The 24237-nt window shown below is 47.4% G+C and overlaps 1 protein-coding gene across 9 annotated transcripts in view; it reads left to right on the top strand.

Annotated features, from left to right (window-relative positions):
• TCF4 (transcription factor 4) overlaps nucleotides 1-24237 on the top strand; it is a 192405-nt gene that overhangs the window by 103640 nt on the left and 64528 nt on the right. For all 9 annotated transcript variants that reach the window (XM_062600634.1, XM_062600635.1, XM_062600633.1 and 6 more), the window contains 2 exons: nucleotides 7167-7296; nucleotides 7682-7731. In XM_062600634.1, coding sequence (XP_062456618.1) covers nucleotides 7167-7296; nucleotides 7682-7731 — 180 coding nt within the window. The remainder of the gene's footprint in view (nucleotides 1-7166; nucleotides 7297-7681; nucleotides 7732-24237) is intronic.

The raw sequence follows: 24237 nt of genomic DNA, 5'->3' as shown, positions 1-24237 counted from the left end.
GAGCAAACTCTATTTTATAAAACGCGCACGTTAGTGGAAGAGGAAGTTCCTTCTTTCCATTGAAATGTTTATGCCTCATGCTGGTTCAGTCGAGTCTCTTTTTATCCATCTTTTCTCAAATAGTATCAATTAAAATGTTCTCATGATACTAAGAGCTGGAGCTTTAGAAGAACACCAAATATTGCAGAATTGATGGTGGAATCATTCACTGTGAATGTGAAAGATGGTGATCAATAATGCAGTTAAGTAACTAACCTTTAGGTATAAACAAGCAGCTATGTAATAATTTCGGTCGTTGTGCCTAATGGCAAGTGAAGGGGTAGGAAGAAGCAAATGCAGACCACGGCTCAACGTGGTAAAAATTAGGCGAGGACTTACAGATTATATTTTTTTTCTCCTGCTCAGCTGAAATAGGTCAGGAAAATCAGTTTGTCTGGATTAAATTAAATGTTGTGTTAGCGTAGCAGAGGTAGAAGAGTGAGGCCGATGGCTCTGCGGGGAGTCTTCTCCGTCCCCAGGAGCATCTTCATCACGGGGACGTAGCTCCTCCGGCCAAGGCTCAAGTGCTCGCTGTGCGCAGGCTGCTGGGCCCCAGCCATACCTAGGAGTGCTCTGTTCATCTTCATGTCCATCAAATGCTGCCGACACCGATAAATCAACTTTCAGAGTTCCTGGGTTTGCACTGATATTATATTCAATGCTCAAAAAGCGCACCTGGGAGAAATTACTTCAGAAAGGTTTAAGCTTAAAGAGCAGTTTTGAATTATGCAGGTGAAGAAATAGTGAAAAAATTAAGAACTAATACTGATGACATTAATGCACAAGGGTTGGTTGAACATGAAAAATTGTTTGATAATACCTGCAAGCATTTTTTTAATGGAAAAGGTCGAAGTCTGAAAAGAAAACTGCTGAACGCTGTGCACAGCTATCTGAAGATGTTGCCCTGGAAGGCAGAAGAAATGAAGCAAAAGGTTATTTGCCATCAGTCAAAGAAAATAAAATAAACATATTAAAATTTCCTTCACTTCCTTAATGTGAGTGTTCATGAAAAATTAAGTCTCTATGAGAAAAGTTCCCATGCTCTCTGCAAGTCTAAATAATTCTGTAAATACTTTATGGGTTAGGGTTGGTTGAGTCAAAAAGGAAAACAGTACCTTAGATTGAAAACATACTCGGTGAAACGCGAGGAAATGGTTTCTCTGTGTTTGCCATCAATGGTTTGCAATTTACACTTGGCATTAGAGAAAAATACTGGACGTGAATGACACACAGAAGATTTCGGAGAGAGATGCCAAATTTGCAATAGCCAAAGAAAGGAGTATTTGTAGGAATTGGACAGATTATGAACAGATGCCCTGATAGTCACATGATAAGTGGAAATTTAGTTTCATAATTTGATTAAAAGCAGAGGATTGAAATCACAGAAGGAAATAACCAAGAAATGATTCAGATGTGTATGTGGCATTACTTAGTTAACTTGACTTAAGTGAAAATTCATAAATTGAGGCTAGAGCATGCAAAAGGAGCCGACGTCTAGCTGTTGAGATGTAATATTGTATTCTCTGATTTTACTAAAGAAGAAGAAAACAGGACAGTTGCATTTATGAATTTCTTACATGTATACAAAAAAACACAGAAAAAAATTACCTCCTATTCGCCCCTTTCAGCACGACTTAGAAGTGATTTCAGCAAATTCAGGTTGCTTTGTTTGCAGGTTTGCAGGAGAATAGGTAGTGCAAAGTCAAATGGAGGTGTGAGGAGCAGTAGCCCGAACCGGGGAGCTGGCCGGGGCGCGGCAGGCACTAGCCAGCCCGCAGGAGCCCCGTTGCTGTGGCCTAAGATTTTATTTAGAGAGTCGCGAGCTGTTGCATTGGGTAGTATGTGCGCGTGGGAGTTTTCAGTGTTGATGGAGATCGCAGGGCACCGTTTGTGCTCTTTTTTTTTCCTGAAGAAAACCGTAATTGGATTACATAAAAGCCCCACGAAGTGCGAGTAACCTGCGGGGTAAGGGGAGCGGGGGGCTGTGCGCAGGCAGGCAGCGAAGCCGGCACGTGTGCAAGGAGGCAGCGAGCCGAGAGCTTCCCGGGCCGCGGTTCCCCGGCACGCGAAGGACCTCGGGCACTGCCGGGGGCAAGGCAGGGAGAGCTGGCGCTCGGGAGAAAAGTGAAGAAGGCCTAAACACGAAGCAGCAAGCAAGCTTTCCGTTTTAGAACAGTAATGAATTTTAATTTAAAAAATATTGTGACATTGCAAAAGAAGCCAGGACTCTTATCTTTAGGAGAAGTGTACGAACTCTCATAATGCATAGGAAATTTATTGCAAAAACAGACTTACTTTTGAAAGGATACATTTTGGCAAGAGAGTTGATAAAGATACATAAAGTATGTACATGTGCGTGTGTTCCTATCAGATTAAAGGTCTGTAGTGTGTCTGAGCATGTGAACATGCATGTGCACAAGTATATGAGCCACGCGCATGAGTTGATGGATGCACACCTACACAAGTAAAGGGATGCACATGTACATGAGTAGATGGAGGCACCTATGTGCAAGTAGATGGATGCACACCTACACAAGTAAATGGATGCACACGTACACAAGTAGATGGAGGCACCTACGTGCAAGTAGATGGATGCACACCTACACAAGTAAATGGATGCACACGTACACGAGTAGATGGAGGCACCTACGTGCAAGTAGATGGATGCACACCTTCACAAGTAAACGGATGCACACGTGCACGAGTAGGTGGATGCACACGTGCACACTGGTAGATGGATGCACATGTGCGCACTAGTAGGTGAACATACGCACGCACAGATGCATAAATGCACATACTTGGTGCTCAGTAGTATTTTGCTGTGGAATAATCCTTAGCCCTCAGGCACGTTTTTCTGTGCAAAGCCACGGCCTGGCTCCCGCCCCGTTGGCCTGAGGTCAGGCGGGAGCTGGGGCTGTGCTCCTTGAGGTCCCGCTGTCCCCTCTCCGCAACATCCCTGCGGTGCTGCACTTGATACTGGGTCACAGCATAGCGTGAAGAAGATGTCAAAAAAAAAAAAAACAAACAAACAAAAAAAAAAACAAAAAGCACATATCCCGGATGTCAGCAAAAAAAAGACCTTTCCTGAGATATTTTTCCCTCATCTGTGTTTGCAGAGGCTTTCCGATTACAGGCTTCAAGGTCATTTACCTTCAATCTGAATTAACTTTATATTTAAAAAAGGCAGCATTCTCTCATACTCTGATCTCATCTGTTTTGATAATAAAGGATAAATACAATATTTTTAAGCCTATTTCCTACTTCTTACGTCTAAAACAAATATGTAAGTGAAACAGTTATTTGCATTCACGTGATTTTCATTTGAAAAGCAAAACTTCCAAGTTCACAATGGACACAGCGTTTGCTTTTTTCCGAGAGGGGTAATGCAATATCCGTGTGGATGTTATTTTGTATTTGTAAATACTTTTCTTTTCTTTGCACCTAGCTTTAATTCTTTGCTTAATTATCCAAGGTGTGGAGGCAGAGCTCAATAGTTAGTGACTTGTTTTACAGATTTCTGGAAATAGTGGCAGGATTGTATGTAACGACGAGAAAAGCAAATGCATCGCAATTGATAAAACAATCCAGCTGCATGTCTCAATTTGCAAATGGATTTTGCTATGTTGCATTTATTTTCTTCTGTGGTATTTTTAGCTCAAACTTCAAAATTCAACTGGCAAATTCAAGATATTGTGTGCTTTGTTTACTGTAGCACAAACAGGCTGCAAACTGTACAGCTCCGTGAGGATGGAGTGGCTTGCACAGTGTGTGCTGTATTGCACACGTATGCCTCCAGGATTTATACGGATGAGCTCAAAGATCTGCAACATCTTGTTTCCTGCCTGGTGTAATGGTTGCACCCAAAGATAACCCCAGACCATTTGCTTCCATCATATAGAAAATACGTAACAGGCGTTAAACCCCTGTCTAAAGCCTGGAAAGGAGTTTGACAAATGTAATGCTTAGCTTTTAAGCTCATCATTTCTTAATGGTAAATATGAACTTTGCTGCCTAATAATTCATTCAGTTTTTAAGATCCAATTTGGAGAAAATGCAAGCTCCAAATGCTATATAATCTATGGCGTTGTGGTTTGTAAACGTTTTATCTTTCCCTTTGTTGCAGGCCATTAGCAGTGCGACATGTAGGCTGAACAGTAATAAATGCCCATTGTTCTTTTAGGAGCCTCTCGGAAGAAGTACATATATATTTTTATCTTAATTTTCCTCCTTGGAGAGCTGAACGAGGTCCCCTTAAATGCACAAAACCACCTCGTTTTGTTACCTTAAAAAGAACGTCTCTCTATCCGGTGCAAGACAAAGGAGGGATTTCTCCTGGTTTGTTTGTTTGGTTTTTTTTGTTTTTTGTTTTTTGTTTTTTCCCCCAGAGAGGGAATAAAGAAATTAGTCTGTGACAGTTATGATGAAAGTTTTTGAGATATGTTTAAATAAACTGGTCTTTGTTGCAGAAAAAAGCTGTCGTACGCAGTAGCTGAATGGGATTTGTTGATAGTAAAATACTTGGCCCTAATTATGACCGCTCCGCGCGCACAAAGGGGCCGCATGCCCGCGCGCCGACCGCGCCGGGGTCTGCCCCGCGGACGCACGTCTTTGCAAGCAGCCGCAAGGTGCCACCACGTCCAGGGGCCTTTCCTGCCGGGCGCTTCAAACGCTTGTGCGCCTCGGCCCGGCCCGGCCCCAGGACCCGCAGGTCCGGGCTTCCGCGCGCAGTCCGCGTTTCGTCGTCTACCTGGCAGGTCAAGCGCGGGGAGCAGTCGCTGTAAAACGCAACTAGTGGCAAAGAGAAGTGTTCAGTTGCTAAATAAACAGAAGGCGTGCAGCCTTTAAGACTGGTGCATATGTTTATTTCTAATGTAATAATACAAGTTTGGGATTTTTTTTTCTGTAGAAACCTCTGCATCTTTTTATAGAGAAAAATGTTTGGATGAGAAAACAAAAACAACATAGGGTATGTGCATGTTTTATGCTCCTAAAGTGAATCTTGTTTAATCTAAAATAGTTTGCAAACGCTGTCTTATATACATTTTTTTTAAAATCAAATTAAATCTAGTGGGATGGATATAGGAATTTGTACAGCTGATGGCTGTAAGTCTTTCAGACTACCCGACATATGGATAAACCATGCACAGATTTAGCAGGTCTGTCTTTATGTTAAGACGTATACGTGATAAAAATATATGACTGAATAGAATTTTTGTGGTTAGCACTGTTTCATTCTGAAATGCTTGAAGACATTCAATAAAACTACGTTTATTTTCAGAGGATATTCGCAATGAATGATAAGCTCTTTTTTTTTTTTTTTTTCCAAAGAGGTTTTGCCTGTATTTCTTTGCCGTTATGCAATAGGCTTGCAACCATTCTTGTCGGTGCAGGTGTTGTTTATTAAAAGGAGCGCAGTCACTGCAGGTGTATATTAGACATTAGCTAAATGTAAAGATATTAGCACAAAGTGCCTCCCGACTCACGTCTTTATGTTTTTGCATCTTGGAGATTTCTGTACAGCCAAACGCCGCAGCGCACATCGAGGCGCGGTTTCACCCTGACTCAGCCCGCGATGAGTTGTCGATACCTCATCAGCGATTTTCATTTTGCTTCCCTGGGAAAAGAAGTAATATAGTTTTCTAGAATCAAAAGTTATCTTTGAGTGTTTTTAGAAGTAGGGTAAAGGAATAAGGATGTTTTAATTTCTGATTTTCCAGCTCGTGGGTCATATTTGACCAACTGCTTTCAGTGGAAGACATGCCACTTTGTTGAGCTATTTAGGAATCAAAAAGACTGTCTTAATTTAAAACAAGGAGCCTTTGTTTTAGTTGGTGACTGCCTTGTGAAATTTTTCAGTTCTCAGCGGGTTAACCAGGGAACAGGGGCAGAGTCATAATTGGCCTATTTAGAGTATTTTGCATGTGAATAGTGTGTTAGTGAAGCATTACTAAGTCTGTTGTGAGTGACATGGTGATTAGAATTTAGATTAGGGAAAACACATTCTGTACTTTATCAAGTACAGTAATTAGTTCAGTCAGTAAAAGTTGATTACAAGTAACGATAAAGTTAGATTTTTGGTACTTAATTTTAAAATTTCTTTATTAAATGGTAAATTTGTTCTTAATATAAATGGTAGTATCTACACCTGTTTTATTGCGTATCAGAATGATTAAAAGAACAATGTATTCAATGCAGAGTATAATCAGGGGATTTATATATTATGGGTAAGTTTCAACGTAGTTTATAGCAAATAGAGCATTACTCAGGAAACTGTTCTTCTGTCATGGTCTTTTTAAAGATTTCTAATTTTTCTCTAAGTGTGGGTCAGTTAATGTTTTCTGCTGTTTCGTGGAGACCACAGTCCTTCGTAGCTCAATAAATTTTGCATGTGCCGGGATGCATCTTGTTAGTTAACGGTAGAGGCGTAAAATGCATATACTGAAAGTCCTTTGCTGCTGCTACTGCGGCCGCTATACAATAGCGTTAATTGTTTTTGGTTTTCTGAGGTGTTTCTTTTTTCTAATAGCATTGCAAAAAGTATTAATAATGTCTAACTTTATTTTCGTATACTAATTACACGCTATTTACAGCCTGTGGTGTAAATTTTTATATTGCAAAACCTGACCTATTTAATTCAGAGATATGAATTTTCCCGTACGTAGGGGATAGACAATGAAGCTGTCTCACGCACGCTGAACCCACTGCTCTAGCAACAGCAAGGTTTATTTTTTGTTAGTTTTATTGCTGTTAAATACGTAGACTTAACTATCTTGCTTGCCGTGAAGAAACTGAATTGCCTTCAAATATATTCTTTAACATAGCTCCGAAAGTTTTTAAAACAGTGATTGCATTTGAATAAGTAGGCAACAGTCTCCTTTAAACGTAAATGATCATATTTTGTATTAAGTGGTTTCTATTCTCCTGGTTAAAGGAAAGATGCTGAAGTGGGAATTTTTTGTAATGGCTCCTTTAAAATTTTGGCAGGTTCTTGTTTCGGTATTTCAGTTGCTCGTGCAAGTTGCTTTGCTCTGTTATTTTAAGGGATGAGAAATAGCTAATGAGGAGGCAAGTTGGATTTAACATGCGCGCACACACACAGACGCAGCTATATATTTTTAATCTTTTAGCAAAGTCTCCTGGGAGGTGACATGGACCTCGGCGCCGCCGGAGCGCTCTCCCCCACCAAACCCGGCTCGCAGTACTACCAGTACTCTAGCAATAACCCGCGCCGGCGGCCTCTGCACAGCTCCTCCATGGGTGAGTGACCGGCGCGGCGGCGGCGGCGGCGGCGCGGGCTTCGCGGGGCGGCGGCTCCGCGCGTCCCGGGAGCTGCGCGCGCGGATTTGGGGTTTATTTTTATTTTTTTATTTTTTTTAATGCTAGCTGACGCCTCGTGCTAGTGCTCCTTGTGGAGCGTGCGGGCAGCCGTAAAAAGCCGCCCTGTGAGCACACGCGCGCGTGCGGGGCGAGAACGCAGGGCCGGCCGGCGCCGCGGGCTCGCCGGGGCTGCAACGCGCGCCGCGGGCACGGCGCTCGGCTAGCTCGCTCGGCAGCAAATCCCCGTGCAAACCGCGGGCAAACGGGGGGGGGAAAAAAAAAGCCCCGTCTGACTGACGAAGACCCCGGTTTTGTCTTTCCGCAGAAGTCCAAACAAAGAAAGTTCGGAAAGTTCCTCCAGGTTTGCCGTCCTCAGTAAGTACCGCGCGCGCCGCGCTGCGCCCGCGAGCCCTCCGCGCCCGCGCCGCGGGAGGGTGGACGCCGTCCAAGCGAGCTCGGCGGTTTTTTATTTTCTCCCCCCCTCTCCGCGACGTTATGCTGCGATCCCGGTGCGGTGCAGTCAGAAGTTGATGTTTCTCTTTGCTTCCGCGACGTCCTTTGTTTCACGTGGCGAATAGGTGTTGTGCGGTTTTTCCTCTTCTCGTTAACCGTGCAAAATCTCCGCGTTGCCTCTGGAAGTGCTTTATCACGGTGGGTGACGTCTTTTAAGAACGCGCTTTTAAAAATTCCTGAAAATATACAAAACCCAGCAATTGTAGAAAGAACCGATAAAGTATTTTAGTACATATTCCATAACGGTAAGCATGTCTAAAATTGCATTTTATTCTGGTATTTTTATTCTAAGTTTGTCTCCACAATTACTTTAAAAATACACCGCATAGATTTTCGTATTATCATCTACAAGCAAAAACAAAACACTTGAGAAGGGGCAGCTTTCTTTTCATACCTGGTAACTCGGTTTGTTTTATCTATAAATCTGGTTATTAGGAGGAGCTGAGTGGTAATCAATCTTGCGGAATATATGAACAAATTGACATGTTAATCTCAGATGGTTTTTATGTTTTTCCCATAAATCCAAGCAAATTTGCAGTTTGCACACTAGCAGACCTCTAAAGCTTTGGTTGTTGTAGTGGATGTGCTAAAGAGTAGCTTCACTCCTAGTCTTTTTATAAATAATAAAATGATAATCCGCAAGCGAAAAACACATGTGAAGATCCAAATTTAATTGAGCGGATTATTGTAATTTTTATGGCGTTAGAGAAACACAAACACGAATCTTTCTGGAAGTTCTTGCAACGTGGAAGTTCTGAAAGTTGCTAGTAAAGTAGTAATACTACTATTTTTAATTAAAAAGAAGTCCCCACATGCGTACGTTGGGTTTATTTCACGATGTGTTTTTGGTTTGCGTTTTTATTGGGCTCCTTTGCAGCAATAGCCAATATCCCCCCCGAAGGTTTTTATGAGGGCTGTTACGCTTGAACCTAGGGGTGGGTTTAATTTAGATGAAACTTTAGCTTTTGATAGTTCTTACGGCAAGTGCACACGATGCGCCCGTCGGAGCTCTTTGCCCTTCGCGGCGGGCATCAAGGCGAGCAGAAGGTGCCCCGGCGCGCTGGTGCCGGTGCCGGTGCCGGTGCCGGCGCTCGCCGCGCTCCTGCCGCCCGCCCTGGCTGCGCGGCCGAGGAGTCTCCCTTCGCGCGTCGGGAGAAATGAGGTGCGATCTGTGTTTCTCGTCTATCAGCCGCAGGCACGCGCTTCCTTTAATTTCCCGTAAATTCGATTATTGCACAGAACCGAAACACTTAGCTCAATGCCTTAACTATTTCAGTAGGATTTTTTTATTTTGTAAGTCAGATTTTCTCAGAGTCGAATGCACACTTTAAATACTTCAAATAATTTTAACGAGCCCTGCAGCTTGTAAGGAAATAAAATAATTCCTTGACTGTTTAAGTCACACACAGTTCCATCTTCCAAGAATAAGTAAATTAATCTACAAGTCCAGTAATGTGACTGCAAGAATAGGATGCTTCTGAGGGATGTGCAACCTTTTTTTATGTGTGCATATAGGTAGGTATCTGGGCCTTGTTGTCTCCATATATTACAAATCCAACATTTTATTTAAAATCATGCTACTTTAGAGTGAGCACCTAGGTGTCTCAAAAAAAGGAAGAAGTCTTTTAAAAGCCCAGATTCTATTTAGGTGATATATTGCATCACATCGAACTGCCAGCATTTCTTGTGCTGAGTAAAGTATATACATTTATGAACTGACTAACTAGATTATAATGTACTTGGCTGATAGGGTGAAAATACTGCTGTATTTCCTTTAAAATATGTATATTAACTTGTTCTCAATATGATTTATGCGGTGGATATGGAGATTAATGCAGACGCTTTTGTGAAAGCAGTTATTGTGGATTAATTCATAAGTAGTCTTATAAAAATTTCCATGATAAATGGTAATAAATATGTTCTATCAGCCCCCCCTTTATTGTAAGAAACGGCTGCGAGTTTTGAAAACAGAGTAAATTAAACTGTGGAAATAATCGGAGATTCCCAAACGTGACGGCGACGGGAAGGAGAGGCTGAGCCAGGAGGAGGCTGGAGCTGGTGGTGGCCTCGCGGCGAGCGCCGGAGCTTCTGGCCTCCTCTGATGGTCTCCGGACGGACGCGGTGGGGCCAGCGGGTCGGTACCGCGCCGACATGGGGGCCCGGCGCCTTCGGCTGGACCCGTGGGCAGCTGCTGCCTTCACCAGGCATCGTGACAGCCACTTTTACGGGAGGTTTTGCAGACGTTTGGTGAAATATCCTTTCCAAGTGTCAACTGCTGGTGCTCCCTAGCATCTTGCAGTCCAGATGGCTCCTGACTCTTCTGTATGATTATCTCCTTAGCTTGAATTTTGAACTAAGGTTTTGCTGTTGTTTTAATCTTTGACCCGAAGCTTTCGTCCATTTTGGCTGCTGATAGTTTAATCACATCTGACCTTTTACATTAAGTGTTTGCGAAGTGATCTGATGTTTTCTGCTCGTCTTGGCCACTAGAAGTCAGGAGCCAACGGCGCTGGACCGCACCACCTTCCCCGTAGCCATGGCTGGGGGATGAAATCAGCCATATGGCTCCCGAGCAGGGGGCCGCTCCAAGCAGAGCCCTGGTTCGCTTTCTTATTCCCAGCCCTCCTGTTGGCCAGGGAAAGCAAGACGGATAGCCAGGGCATGTCACCAGGGGCCGGTCTCCTGCAGGTTGAGTGCGTTGACTTCATTCATGGAGTAGAAGTCGTTTTCTATTTCGCCTCTTCGAGTGAGTCCGTTTGGAGCAGGCCGTTTGAAGTGGACGTTTGCGTTACTGTAATTTTATCGTTTGCGTAGCCTTTGCGCTTTCCAAAGAAGTCTCTGCTGCTGCAAAAGAAAAGTCCAAACTGGGTCACAAACAAAATCGGTGCGGCATGGAAGGTGTCAGCAGAAGGGTTCCTCTATAGCCTTGCGAACGCGTTGGGAGAAGGTATCGCGGACAACGCCCGTGCCGTGGGTAGGCTTCCGCGAGGAGTGACTGGAGGGTCCTCGCAACGGCTTCCAGCACAGGGAAGGAGAAAGTCCCACTGCGGGGGGAAGAGCGCGAGCGAAGCGGGGGGGTTGGGTCGGAGCGGCGATGTCTGGGTTGAATTTCGCGGGCGGTCCCTGGAGCCCACCTTGGGTAAATCCACGGCCGCGGGGCTGCGCTGCAGCAGGGAACCAGGGTCTGGCCAGGGGTGGATTTCCCCATCGTGGCACCTGTAACCCGGGGCCGTGACATCAAGCCTGAGGGCAGAAGGACAGCTTTTCCCTTCTGATAATTAAGGGAGGTTTCCGATCCCAGCGAAGTTGGTCTGTAGGTTTTCTGCACGTTAAGCTGTTCTTCTCTGTGGCCAAGCCATCCGGTAGCAGGAGCGAGCGTGAAGAATTGCTCCTCCATCACCGGTGCTTTTCCGCTTGGTACGGGTATCGTCTGGTAAACAGCGTTGCTAAACGCAGTCTTTGGGGTACAACATACTCACTGGCAGCTTTCTGCATACCAGGCACTCCTTTCCTTTAGCATTGCTCCGAGGCCTGCTGCTCCCTTAGCTCCGTGGAGCGGTGGCAATCGCTTGGTCCTTGCTCGTGGTGGACTTAGGAGTCGTAACCCCAGCCGGCATCCCACGTCCCGCGCCGTCGGCGGAGGGAGGTCAGGACTGTGAAAGAGCGCGGGTGGACGGGGCGCGGGGCGCGTTGCGGGCGCCTCCAACGCGACTCTCCTTCGGGGCAGCTCCTCGTCTCCCGTGCACCCTGGCCACGCGGCGTGGCGGGGGCCTCCAGGCACTAGCCGCCGAAACGCCCCCGGGGGCTGCCGTCGGTGCTGCAAAAGCGTCTCACGCTGTAACCGCGTGGTCTGCGGTGAAGCCTTGGTCCTAAACCGCAGGCTCTGCTCTCCTAACTGCATCACGGCTGGTGCGCAGCAGAGCTGGCGCAGAGCTGGGCTTTGGATCCTACGAGGGCAGAGGTGGGGTTTGGGGTATTTTTTTTTTGCATTCTGTCCCCGTGCTCTGGCGGTACTGGCGAGACGGGGCGGGAGGTGGTGTGAGGTGTCTGAGCTTGCGCCCTCCTGACACCGAACCCCGCGCAGCCGGTGGTGCCACGCTACGTTTGCCGCTGTACCCGAGAGCTGTGTTGGGAAGCGGGGATTCCTCCGGATGCCTCCAGCGGAGGGGAAGGCCGGGCGGTTTTCCAGAGGCGGAGGAGGGCGGCCGCGGTGGGGACCGCCCCGTCACCTCCAGCTTCGGATGGCGCCACGATCTGCGCACGGAGATTCGGAGTCAGCCAGGAGCCACTGTGGCACCTCGCTGGCTTTGCAGGTTCATCCAGTCTTGGGGGACCTAACAGCATCCGAATCAATAAAAAGCTGAAGGCCGGAGAGAAGGGGGAGGTGACGACTCCGCAGGCTGGACCATCTCCTTGGTCTGGAGGAGCACCTAGGGCAGGAGGTGGCCTCCTGCGGGGAGGGAGGCGCGGGTCCCTGCTGTGCCCCAGCTTCCCCTCGGACGGCAGCAGGCCCTCAGCTTTCCGGCTGTACGAGAGGTCTGCGTGGGCTCCCAGGGAAGCAGGCCCGGGGCCAGGACCCGGGCCAGCACGGAGAGAGAGATGCCAGCCGAGGCAAGCTATTCTAAAAGGAGAAAACGGAGAGTTCTCGGGAAGAGCTGGCAGCCGGGATCAAGAACGGCAGAAGTCAAATGCCATCTCGGTTGTGTTAAGAGAGGAGCTGAAAAATTAATTGATTTTGTTGCAGCATCAGCAGGCAAAATCTCCCGAGCCGCAGTTTTAATGGCAGGAGCATCTTCTTTCATCTGAATTTAAGGGATCTCCTCCTAGATTAAAGGCAGCTCCTTGCACTTGCTATTGTGTGTGTTTACAGGCAGCTCTGACCTTGCTAGCCAGACAGATGAGGAAGTATATGACTCAGCTGTACATCCTAAGGAAACACCTGCTTTATTCCAAAAATCGAGGAGAGAAAAATATTACGGGAATGCCACCTGGAGCTCGTCTCCAGCTTTATCCCCGTTTCCCCCGGGGAAGGCGCGGGAGCGAAGCTGGGAGGCGCGGAGGCCCTGCTGCCGCTGCTCCTGCAGCTTTTGCAGGCTTCCTACCTCGAGGTCTCCCGAGCCCTGGAGCCTGCCCGAGCTGGGGCTGCCGAAAGACGGGCGAGGACATGCCTTTGGCCGGCGGCCTGGGGGACCTCGTCCGCCGGGGAGCCGGGGCTGGGCCAGGAGCTCCTGGCCGGGCTCTATCGCAGTACGCGAGTGCGGGGCGGTCGCGCCGCCTCTCCGCTCCCCGGCTTGCCCAGGATTTTCCGTACTAAAATCCAAACCTTATTAAACTCTACCGAGTTTCTAGCAGTTATAACAAAGCTCTGCTTTTTACCTCTTTTTTTTTTTTTTTTTTTTTTTTTTTTTTTTTTTGGAAATGTGTCTTTAGCACATAGCAAATTAAGTTGAACCAAGGGGGTTATGAAATCCGCCGTAAACCGGTGCGGGGATCGGCTAAAGGCCTCCTGTTACAGCCTCTGCCTGGAAGTGCTCGCTGAGCTTGGAGGAATAAGAAGGCACTCTGCAGACGAGACACTGCGTTCCTGTGGGTTTAAATAGATGAAAACGCAGGTAGGACTGGCTTAGAGATCATCTTAAAATAAATCGCACGTTAGACATAAGAAAGCAAGTTGAAAGAAATGCTCTGATCTGTGTGTTTTTCTTACACCTTGGTCTTACGTTGTGTTGAAAGTTACAGCTCTTGATGCAAGGTGCGTCGTCATCTTATCATACCAAATACTCATCTGTTTCGGACTCAGAAAAACCCACAGTTGAACAGTTTTGACCCATCTTTAGCGCTTGGTGAGGTAGGTGTGGGATTATTGGGTTTTTTTTTTTGTTTAGCTTGAGCATAGACTCCCTCTTCAGAGTGATGTAGGTAGTGCACGAGGCACATTTCCATGGAGGGGAGGCTTGGCCAACAAATCCTGGTGATTTCTAAGTGCCTGCAAAAAGGACAAAACCAGACGCAGCAGACAGGCAGCAGTATTTTGGAGGCACCTCTGTAAAAATCACCGTTTACGCCGAGCAGCGGTTCCTCCCCTTGGAGCGTGTGGGTCTGCGTCGGCGCCTGAGCAGCACCCCTGCTCGCGGGGAGTTCGGTTTTGTTCCTCGGCGTGGGACGTGACGTGCATATTCAAACCCAAAGTCTTTTTTACCCTCTGAACTTGACACACATTTTTGCTTCAAGCTTTTCATGAATCTGGATCCTTGCAGATACTGAACGTAAATATTGTAAGATTCCCATTAGAACAAAATAAAATAGGAGCGGATTTGCGTTTTTGCCAGCGGTGACCGGGCACGTCGAGAGGTTGCCACATTAAATGGAAATCGCAGCAGAGGAGCCGATGCTGCCAAGTGGCTGTTAAGGGCAGGGGACAGCTTGGAAAGGTTTAAGTCTAGGGATTTCTTGCTTTCATTTTTTTGCCTTCTGTGAGGAACGGTCAGAAAATATATTATGTTCAGTAAATAAACGTAAAAAAAAATGGCAATTTCATGTCCAGCCATCAATCACTTCCTTTATACAGCTGAGTAATTTGTAATTCTTTTTTTTTTCCAGTTGGGAATTAAGCTACATTTCACAAGTGTAAAACTCAGCACTTAATTCTTGTGTTTGAACTTGGGGGTAGTTGTTAGTAAAAAAGGCATTTAAAGATAAAAAAAAAAATTCTCTCTGCAGTAATTTGATTTTTTTAACTTTTCTTTAAATATTATCTGTAGATGGTACTCATTACAAGCGCTGCCGCGGCTTCAGGTCTCTGATTAGCACAGTTCAGCATTTAAGATAGAAGTATTTAAATCGTGTCCTGTGTCGGGGCTTTCAGACTCGGTTTTGGGAGGGGATGGCTGCTGCGGCCGGGCGGTTAGCTGGTCTCGTTTGCTTGACATTTTTCTTCCATTTTAGCGCTGGTTGGGCCTGGGGGCAGGGCAGGAAGCGCCTCGCCGCGCGCGGAGGGGCCGATCGCATTAATGAGGAAGTTATCTGCGAAAGTTGGAGATACTCGCTCAAGAGCGATACGTTCGCACTTGTACTTTTCTATGTTTGTTAACCGAGTCGATGCACTTCTTTTTTAGTTGAAGCAACATTTATTTTTGCTCCGGAGCATTTTTTGCATTTATATTGAAGCAGCAAACATGCAGGAAAAAAAAAAAAGAAAAATAGTGAAAATACATGGGGAAAAAAAAAAAAAAAAGATTGCACGAGGTGCTCCCGTCGCGCGTAGCGTTGCAGAGCACCCAGCCAAGCTCCGGTGACAGCTTCTTGGCACCGTGTGCCGCGGGCCCGCGGCGGCCGAGCGGGCGCGGGAGCAGGAGCGGGCACGGGCGCCCCGTCCGGCGCGGGCACCGCCGCCCCCGCCGCCCTTGCCACCTGCGGGGCTGCGGAGGATATTGGCTTGCAGCAAAGTCCCGTTTAATTTTGGCTCTTTTATTGCTGCCCTGCTGTGGCGATGGTGTGTTAGAGTCCTTAACCAAAAAGATCCTCTCGTTTGCTCTGCAACACCTCATTTCTCCGCTCACAGTTCATTTATGATTCTGATGAGAGTGTTTTTTCAGGAAACACACATTTCACTTTTTGACCTAGGAGCATCTGTTAGAATTTTTTTTTAATACTACTTTGGCATTCTGGAAGTGTTAATGTCTTTCATATCTGTTTAATGCTATTTAGGGATATTTATGATCACCTCTTGGTTACTTGGGGTAAAGTGTGTTGCAATTTTTTTCAAACAGACAGGAAAGCATTCATATGAGGAAACAGATTGCTTTAAACATGTGCTTCCTGTGACAGTAAAAAGAACAAATTAGATTTAACACTGTGCAATGAATGCATAAATGTGTGCGTTCAAGCTTTCAAAAGCCCTGCACTCGGCTCCGGCCGAAGGCGAGCTCGCGGGCGGCCCGCCGAGGCGCAGCGGCGCCGGGGGAGGCTCGCGGGGCGAGCGCGGCGCCGGGCTCCCCGCCGGTCCGAAAACGCAAGGGGTCTTCCCGGAAAGCGCGTTCCGTTGTTGTCCTCCGCTTACCTAGCGCAGAGTGGAAACTATTCCGGGTCAGAGCCGCGGCGGTTTCCCGAGGAATACCTTAGGCGCCTGCTCCGGGCGCGCCGCCCCGCTTGCTTTGAGGGTGCCTCTGGAAAAGAATTAACGGCAGTTTCTGTCCGCCTTCACCCAATTAGTTCCCTCGCGCCTCTTATTTTCGGGCTTTGCCGGGTATTTCTAAAACATAAAACCTACTCAGGTGGATAAAGAGTGGGGGCTTTTGTATCCCTGACCACCAAAGTGCTTCGAAGGGCCCAGCGAAAACGTTACGAGATTAGCTGCTGTTAAAGTAGACGTGCATTCGGCACGTAATCCTCCACGAATGGAGCCAAACGCCAGAAAGATGACCAGTGTGCGACAAGCCTGGGTTTTTTTCTTTCTTTTTTCTTTTCTTTTCTTTTTTCTTTTTTTTTTTAGCAGGCTGTGCGAGTTAGGGCTAGAATACAGTTTGTTTGATAATTAGTGCACATCTCCTAAGACTTGCAGAGATTCATGTTTAACCTTTCTGCTACCGCGTTCTAACATAAAATTAACACACCTTTTATCATTCTGCAGTATTTAAGCAAATATTTTTGAACCATCTCCATGCAACAGGTTTCCAAAGATTTAAAGTATGCAGCAGGTTTCCAAAAAACTTCGTTTTTCTTATATTTTAAATGTTCTGTTTGTGCAAAATTTTGAGAATCACCATAAGGGCTTCTTTGCATTTTTAATTTAGTAACTAACATATGAATAAATTTGCATATTAATTAGTTGCAGATTAAATCATGCATACATAATTGCCTCCTTACTGTGTTTAATGTTTGTCAAAATCTCCAGCCTGGTTTGATGGATGTCGTATGAAAGATTACAATTTGATGTACCCTTGGAAGTATTTACACCAATAATGCAGGATTCTTAATAGCAGAATTCTCTAGTTATATACAGTTTCTAATAAACATGTAAGATAGGTGCATGTCCCTTTTGACTAGATTTTTTCCTTGCACCAAGTCATTTACTATTCATAATCATTAATGCATCTCCTAATTATACAGCATATGTCTGTTAACCACTTCATCGCCAAGCGCTGGGCTGCGGCGCCTGAATTTTTAGTAAAACTTGTGTTATTCGAGAGACCGTTCCTGAGCTGGTTTTCCCCTAACGTTAGCCATCACTTCTGATTTTCCTAGCGTGGGATGTTTTGAGAAAGAGGTTGAATTGCCAGGTATGTTTTGTGGTTTGCTATTTAGGCTGAGGAGACGAGCTGCTCGCAGCCCGGGGCCGAGGGCTGCTCGGCTGGGGCTGCCGTTGTTGTCCGCCTGACCAAGGGCGTTGCAAGCGCGGGAGCGGCGAGCGCCGGGAGCCTCGCGGGCGCAACCTGGGTTGTTGGCCACAGCTATAACGGCCTGAAACCACCATTTTTAATGAACTCAGGATTCCCATATAATTACAGAATTCATGGAGCTGAGCCTTTGGGGGGGGGGTTAAAAGAAAAAGGGAAATATTGCGAGACTCCTGATGAAATCCCGACGTTGGCTACACTGAAAGCCCCGCGGGGCCGGACCGCCGCCGCCGGCCGTCTCCGCGGCCTCAGGGCGCTGCCGCCTCGGGTAGCGGCTCCAGCCCGGCACCCCTGTTTCGGCGCAGCGTTTGGGTTCCCGGGGCTGGAAACGAGCCCGAGGCTGCGACGGGAAGTTCGTGGGAAAGTGCGAGTGTCTCCCGTTGCAGAGAGGGGTTTGTTCTCTGGGACGCACGCGTTTGCAGTCGGCTTGCTGTGCGTCGTACGTGCGCACGCTGTATATATAAATAAATAACATGCACATTTAATATAATATAAGATACACAGTGGAACCACTGTATGGCCCTAATTACTCACAAAATCGTATCCTCCGTTGGAGAAGATACAGCGGCTTGACCTCTGTATCCCGACCGGGGAGTTTGCAAGATATATTTTAGCACATTATGCACTGTGAAAAGCCCAGTGAAACCAAAGGTACAAACAGCCTTTTCTCCTAAAGGGTTTTACCTAGTGAATGTAAACCAGAGTGGAACTAGTGCCCAAAGACCTCTCAGGCATATTCTCTAGTCGCAGAAGAACATCAACTGCTTAATACTTGCCACTAATTATCCTCCTGCACTGTGCAATTCAGTATTAAACCACAGAAGAATGCGCAAATACCATTAAGGGACAAATCTACAAAAGTAAGGAAATTGTACAGCCAGGCCAAATTCAGGAGACTCAACACCGCGGTTGGCTGATGCGGCTCACAAGAAAATGTCCGGACCCAGTTCGGTTGCGGTGCAGGCTCTGTACTGCGCCTGCCGTGGGCATCAAACAGAAACGGGCCGTTTTAGGAGCTGCTTGACCGGTGCAACCTGCACCCTGACTTAGCAGGTCATCAAAATCTTTGCTCCACTTTGCGTCATGTCCACATCGTGGCCATTCTTGGCCTAACTGTGACCCTCGAGAGCACGATTCGGTGTCCGCGGAGTGCAGGGTTAGGGTAAGCTGTAGTCATTACGCATGCTGCCTTGATGCCAGATCTGCACAATTGTCCATCCCTTCTTACATGACTGAAGAACCAAATCCGGTTTTATTATCTGACAGGTTAAAATATGCTCTGAAAGGTAAACTCTTCGTGTTTAAGGGAAAATTGACACTAAGTATTGCACAGAACATCTTTTGTTAGAAGATCTCCAAGGAAAGATGGACACCTGTCCGTTCCCTTCTCCAGGTGATGTTTCTGGAAGAGTTGGAATCACAGAATTGTAGAAGGGTGGAGATTGGAAGGGACCTCTGGAGATCATCTAGTCCAACCCGCCTGCTCAAGAAGGGTCACGTAGAAAATGTTGCATAGGAACATGCATGTGTACAGGAACAAAATGGTTTTATGCAAAGAGAGGGGAAAAAAAGGACTAGAAGAAACAAAAATGCTAGTGTTGGGTCCAGCCCCGTCCAGCGCGGTGGGCCCAGGTCTGCGACGTTGTAAAGATCCTCTGTCGCGTCTCTCCGTCCACGCGTGCCAGGCGCGAGCGGCCGCTCCAGCTCCGGGTTCGTTGGAAGGGCAGCAGGGCTGCGGTCGGTGTGCAACTTGCTGAAGGGCTGAAGGCCAGCGCCGTGTGAGCAGCAAACGGGAAGAGACGTGGTGTGGGTCAGTACGGCGGGAAGGGCAGCTGTGAGTAACGGACACAAACCGTGTTGCCCGCTCCCGCGCTCCCCGCCGCCCCGCAGGGCACAGGGGCACGAAGGCACGTTGGCCGGCCGGATGCCACTGCTCTGCTCGGGCCACAGAGCGTTTAGCCAAGAGCAGCGGCGCGAGGAACGGTCTTGAACCTTGGATCGGCTCTCTTAGCGTTCCGCCTTGTAGGCAAATTGCTGCACGTGATTTACGAGCGTGTCCAGGTTTGCTTCTTAGAACTAGCCGTGAACCCGCTTGTTGGGTGTCTGTAACTTACCTTTTTTACTTTTTTCCTAAGTGACCTATGTTCAAATTTTTGTTGGGGAAATACCAGACTTGGCATGCTATTTACGTTGACTTAGTGCGTGGCACCGTCAGTCTGTAAGCCATGCATGTGCTACAAGTCCAGTGCGTGCCTCCTTTCCCCCGTAACCCCGCTGCTCCCCGGCCGCAGGGTGGAAGCTGGCGGGAGGAGGCGAAGTGTCTGCACATCCGCGGAGCATGTCCTGGGGGTGTCCATCTCCGGCGTCACCCCACTGAAGGGCCGCGTTGAGCTTGCTGCTCACGGTGGTGCGCGGTGGCCTTCTCCCTCTGAAGGACCTTGCTGCGACGGCTGGTTTTGCATGGCGCATGGGCTGCCCACTCTGGGTGGGGAACTACACAGTAACTTTATGGTGCAAATAGCTTCTGGAATGTCTTTCCATCCAGCGTATAAAGTTGTCTTCACTACTAATAGCCTTGAATATCGAAATGCTGAGTTCTTGTATTGTTTTTAAAAATATTGTGCAGCTGTGCATGGAAGGACTGGTAGGTCTTATGTCATTTTATAAAATACTGAACCCACTTGGGAGAATATGTATTGTTGCTAATGAAAATAATTATATTACAGTGTGGGTGTTTTTTTTTTTTTTTCTCCTAAGGACTCAGCATAAGATCAGGTCCTTGATTGCCCTCCGCTTCAAAACCCCTTATTTATTTCCTGACGGCAGCTACTGCTGCTGGAGGACGATTGACCAAGAATTAGGGAGCGGGGCCAGAGCCAGGCAGGGAAGCGTCGCCACGGTCCAGATACCCTGAGTCAGCTGCCCTCCCGCCCGCAGAACAAATCACGGGACTTTAATCAAGATGGGGTTGTTTTTATTAGCTGTCGGGGTTTCCTGCCAGTTCTCCTCCGCAGTTATCAGAGTGAGAAGCTTAGTTTTAAAAATACGAAACCTGAGATCATCCTGTAATCAATGAGTAAAGAAGCTCTGACTTTCCAGAAAAGAAACCCCACCAAGTACTGTGATACTTGAGATAAAATGGTGAAAATTGGCAATAGTGCCTTTGTGTAACAGAAAATCCTGGCCCATGTGTTTTAAGTTTCACTCTTGGCTTTTCATGAGCAACGTAGTCAAAAATAGACCTAGTGGCAAAGGAGTATTTCAGATACACAGTTTTGTTTAAAATAGATCAACTGTAAAGTGGAAGGTTTTTTCCTTTTTTTTGGGGGGGGGGAGAGAAGAGTTTTATGGAAGGTGGCGAAGTAGCATCAGTGGAGAGAGGCGCGTGCCCGCCGCGCGTGGGGTGGGAGCGTGCGTGGCTGGGGCGCGTGCTCAGCCCCGGCGTACCGGAAAGCTGGCTTGGCTCTCGAGCAAACGTTTGAATCTGGTTTGGTTTCCAGCAACTTGCTTTGGTCTGGGGTTTGACGGGGTTACTAACTTCACGTACCACCTGGGAAGCGCGGTCTGCGCTTTCTCCTAGGAGGAGGAGAGAGGCCAGTGCAGCAGCGGGAAGAAGGCACGCTCAGCCTCGGCAGGCGAGCCGGCAAGGAGGACGTGCATTAGGCGGTCGGTCAGGGATCCCGTCGATAGGGAGCCTGTAATACTAAAGCAGATGTATCCACATTTGTCTGTTTTAAAGTAGCTTTTTATGTGTTGCAGCTTTTAGGGCCTGATTTATTCATATAACATCTGTATAATTAGACATTTATACTGTACTCATGCTATGGTACATAAATACCTGAATATCAGCTTCCTCCTAGGGCGAGAGGAAAGCCTCGCTAACGCTCGAAAGCAGAGACCCCCAAGCGATAACCCAAGAGCTGCAAAGAGCAGGTCACAAGTGACAGCATCCAGGTCAGCAGGTTGGCCCCGTTGGCTGTGGGTTGTCCACAGCCCGGCCAGTTGGTGGCCAGGGCATGCACTACTTGAAAGCGCGGCTCGGTAAACATGGTGTGATGGGATCTTCTGTTTACTCCGCATCCGTGTTGGCGCTCCATGTTTTGTTGGTGTGTCCTGCAGGCCAGAAGACCCGGCCTGGGCATGGGTGCCCTTGCGCTGGGCTCAGCTCTGCTGCCTCCAGCGCGGTCATGTGTGCTGGCACCTGAGGGCTAAGAAACCTTCAGCTCAGATTTGGCACCTTATAAAATATATCTGGCTTTGAGGAAAAGAGCCAGGTTTTGCTTCGCTTTGCTTTCCTTAGATATGAGAGAAGGCGGTTGGAAGCGGGTGGCAGGGCCTGAGCCGGGGACGTTCGTTTTGCTGGCCTCTCGGTGGAGGTGCTCGTCGGCGAGCTTCGGCAGGAAGAGCCTTGGCCCGTGGGTGGAATTCCTTCCGCCTCGCGCCTCGCATCTGGGGCTTCAGGGCCACTTCTGCCTGCGCGCAGGGTCGGTTCCAATAACTACGTTCAAGGATTTGTGTAAGAAGGATGAGATTATCCAAGCGACCCAGACTCAGGGGAATCCTGGTTATTTTAGTCGTCTTACTTGATATTTTACCACTATCAATTTCAATTTGCTGCTGCAAGCTTGTCGCCCAGCTGCTGGTTTCCCTGTCTTTGCTGCCTTTCTGAGGATCTCTATTCCAGCTTCGGTATTTGCAGAGGAACCTTCCCTCTTTCTTCCAACATCCTTTGGTTACCATTTTCCCCAGCCGTGGCCATGGCCCTCAGGCAAGGTGGCCTCCTGTGGGAGCTGGAGAAGCTTCTTTTCCTTCCTTCCTTTCTTATTCTTGGATTTCTCAGATGTTTCCTCACTCTCTTCTGGAATTTGGTGCCAGGATCTGACCAGAAAGGAGCGAGGAGACCAAAGCACTGCCATTACGTAGCAGCTCATTCTCAGCAGCCTAGAAGATGCTGAGAACATGATGCATGCTAGAGTCCTGAAATAGTGAGCTGTAGGAGCACTTTATGTATCTAGGAGCTTTATGTATTTTTTAAAGTCACCTGCCGTTTGGTGGCCTTCCCTTCTGGGTCCAGTAAGAGAACAGCAGCTATGTGTGCGCCGCTCGCCGGAGGGCTCGCGCCTGCTCACGCCGTCGTTTCCCGGGCTCCAGCCCAGGTGCCAACGGGCTCCTGCTGGTGGTGGCTTCCCAGGACACCCGTGTGGCTGGAGTGGGGCGACCCGGGGCCTCGAGGGGGTGGCAGTGGGTGGATGGGACGAAAGCAGTGCTGCGTTTCGTGGTGAGCAAGCCCTCCATACGGTCTCCGTACGTTATCTCTGAGCATGTTCCTGGCCGTTGTTAATAACAAGAATTTTCTGTAAGATGCGTGTTTCTGTTGCTGAAGGAAGGACAAGCACAGGTTGCAGAGCAAGGCAGGAAAAATACATTAAAGTTATCTAAATATGGGTGTCGAATGCAAATACGATATGGTGAAGTAATTAATTTTCATTGTCATGTGTTAAGAATTACGTTATAGTTACGGGCTGGCTCCCTGCAAACCGTATTAACTTCTTATCATGTTACGTGCAATATATTTATCCCAAAATTTTCACATGGCGAGGAACGCGAGCACTGATGTGACAGGATCCAAATGGAGCTGGAGCGAGCCCCACTCGGCGGCTGCAAAAACAAACTGAAATCATCTGCCGGCATTTCCGTGACGTGTTGGTCACGATTCAGAGCTCGCTTCTCGGGGCCCGGGCCGCGCTGAATTTGCATGGTCTGTAGACATCGACCCGGGCCGTTTTCAGACTCCCTCGCGCCGCTGAGAAGCCGCTTACGCTGCGGGAGTCCGAGGATTGTTTCAGTGGCAGCAAACCGATTAAGTGATATGATTTAAAAGTCCATCCAATCTAATTCTGTGCTAACATTCGTACTAAAATGTAATGCTGCTTGTATAACTTTGTGGGGAGCTGTGAAACTACCACTCTTATTAAGAGAGAAAGTAAGAAAATACCATATTTTGTGGTTTGAAAACATAGAATTTCCTTTATTTCTAGACACATATTCAAAACACCATAACTGCGTTATTCTGGCAGGTCATCAGAACTCTTGATTATTGTTACTTCTGAAGCATTAATATCCACATTTGGAGAAAATCAGTTTCATGAAGTCAAATTACTGAAATAGTCAATTACCTGCTCTTCTAAGGGAAGCCTGCGGTTTTGGGGAGTGTTTTTCTTTCCCTTCTAGGTGTAACATTTTGTTGCATATTGACCTATAATCGTTGGGATTTTTGGCCTTGTGTATTATACACTGAGGGTGGTTTAAAGGTTACAAATGTGATCTTGTCAGATTGACAACTAACTGTTCTAATGAGGAAAAAATCCTCAAAGCATGAAATTTGAATGAAATGTGTGATTATAATTCAAGTACTGTTTACCCAAACCTCTGGGGACCTTCCGAATAAATGCAGAACAAGTGAGTTAGATAAACCTCTGCTCAGTCTTTCCTCTTTCTTTTTTCCGTACATGTGCACACACGCTGTATGGATCCGTGTGGGAAGTCTGAAAGGAAAGTTTGCCGCTGCCCGGGACTGCAGCGCCGCGCTGACATCACCGTCTCTTTGTCGTTTATTAATACTGTATGTGTTTTGTTACCGCGTGGAGTAGTAAGGAAATAGGTGCTTTGAATTATTAAAGTTGAGCCTAGAGAATCGCTGTATGCTCGGATGGCATTTGCCTCAGCATATGCAAATGATTTAGTTTCATTTGGGATCAATTCCCAGGGGCCCTCCTTTCCTGTGATGCTCCGAATTTGGCAAGCTCAAGTGAGTCCCAACGTTTATTTTTTCCCCTCCCCCCCCCGCCCTGCTTTTTTTTTTTTTTTTTTTTTCCCTCCCCCCCCCTTTCCTCCACCTCCCGCCCCCCCCCCGGTCTCTGCCGGGCTGGTGCAGCGCGGAGGCCCGCGGAGCTGCGCGGCGGGCAGCGCGCAG

The sequence above is a fragment of the Rhea pennata genome, chromosome Z (genome assembly GCF_028389875.1).
Source record: "Rhea pennata isolate bPtePen1 chromosome Z, bPtePen1.pri, whole genome shotgun sequence".
Taxonomy (NCBI): Eukaryota; Metazoa; Chordata; class Aves; order Rheiformes; family Rheidae; genus Rhea; species Rhea pennata.
The sequence above is the reverse complement of the archived record's forward strand: the minus strand, read 5'-3'. Positions and strand labels throughout refer to the sequence as shown.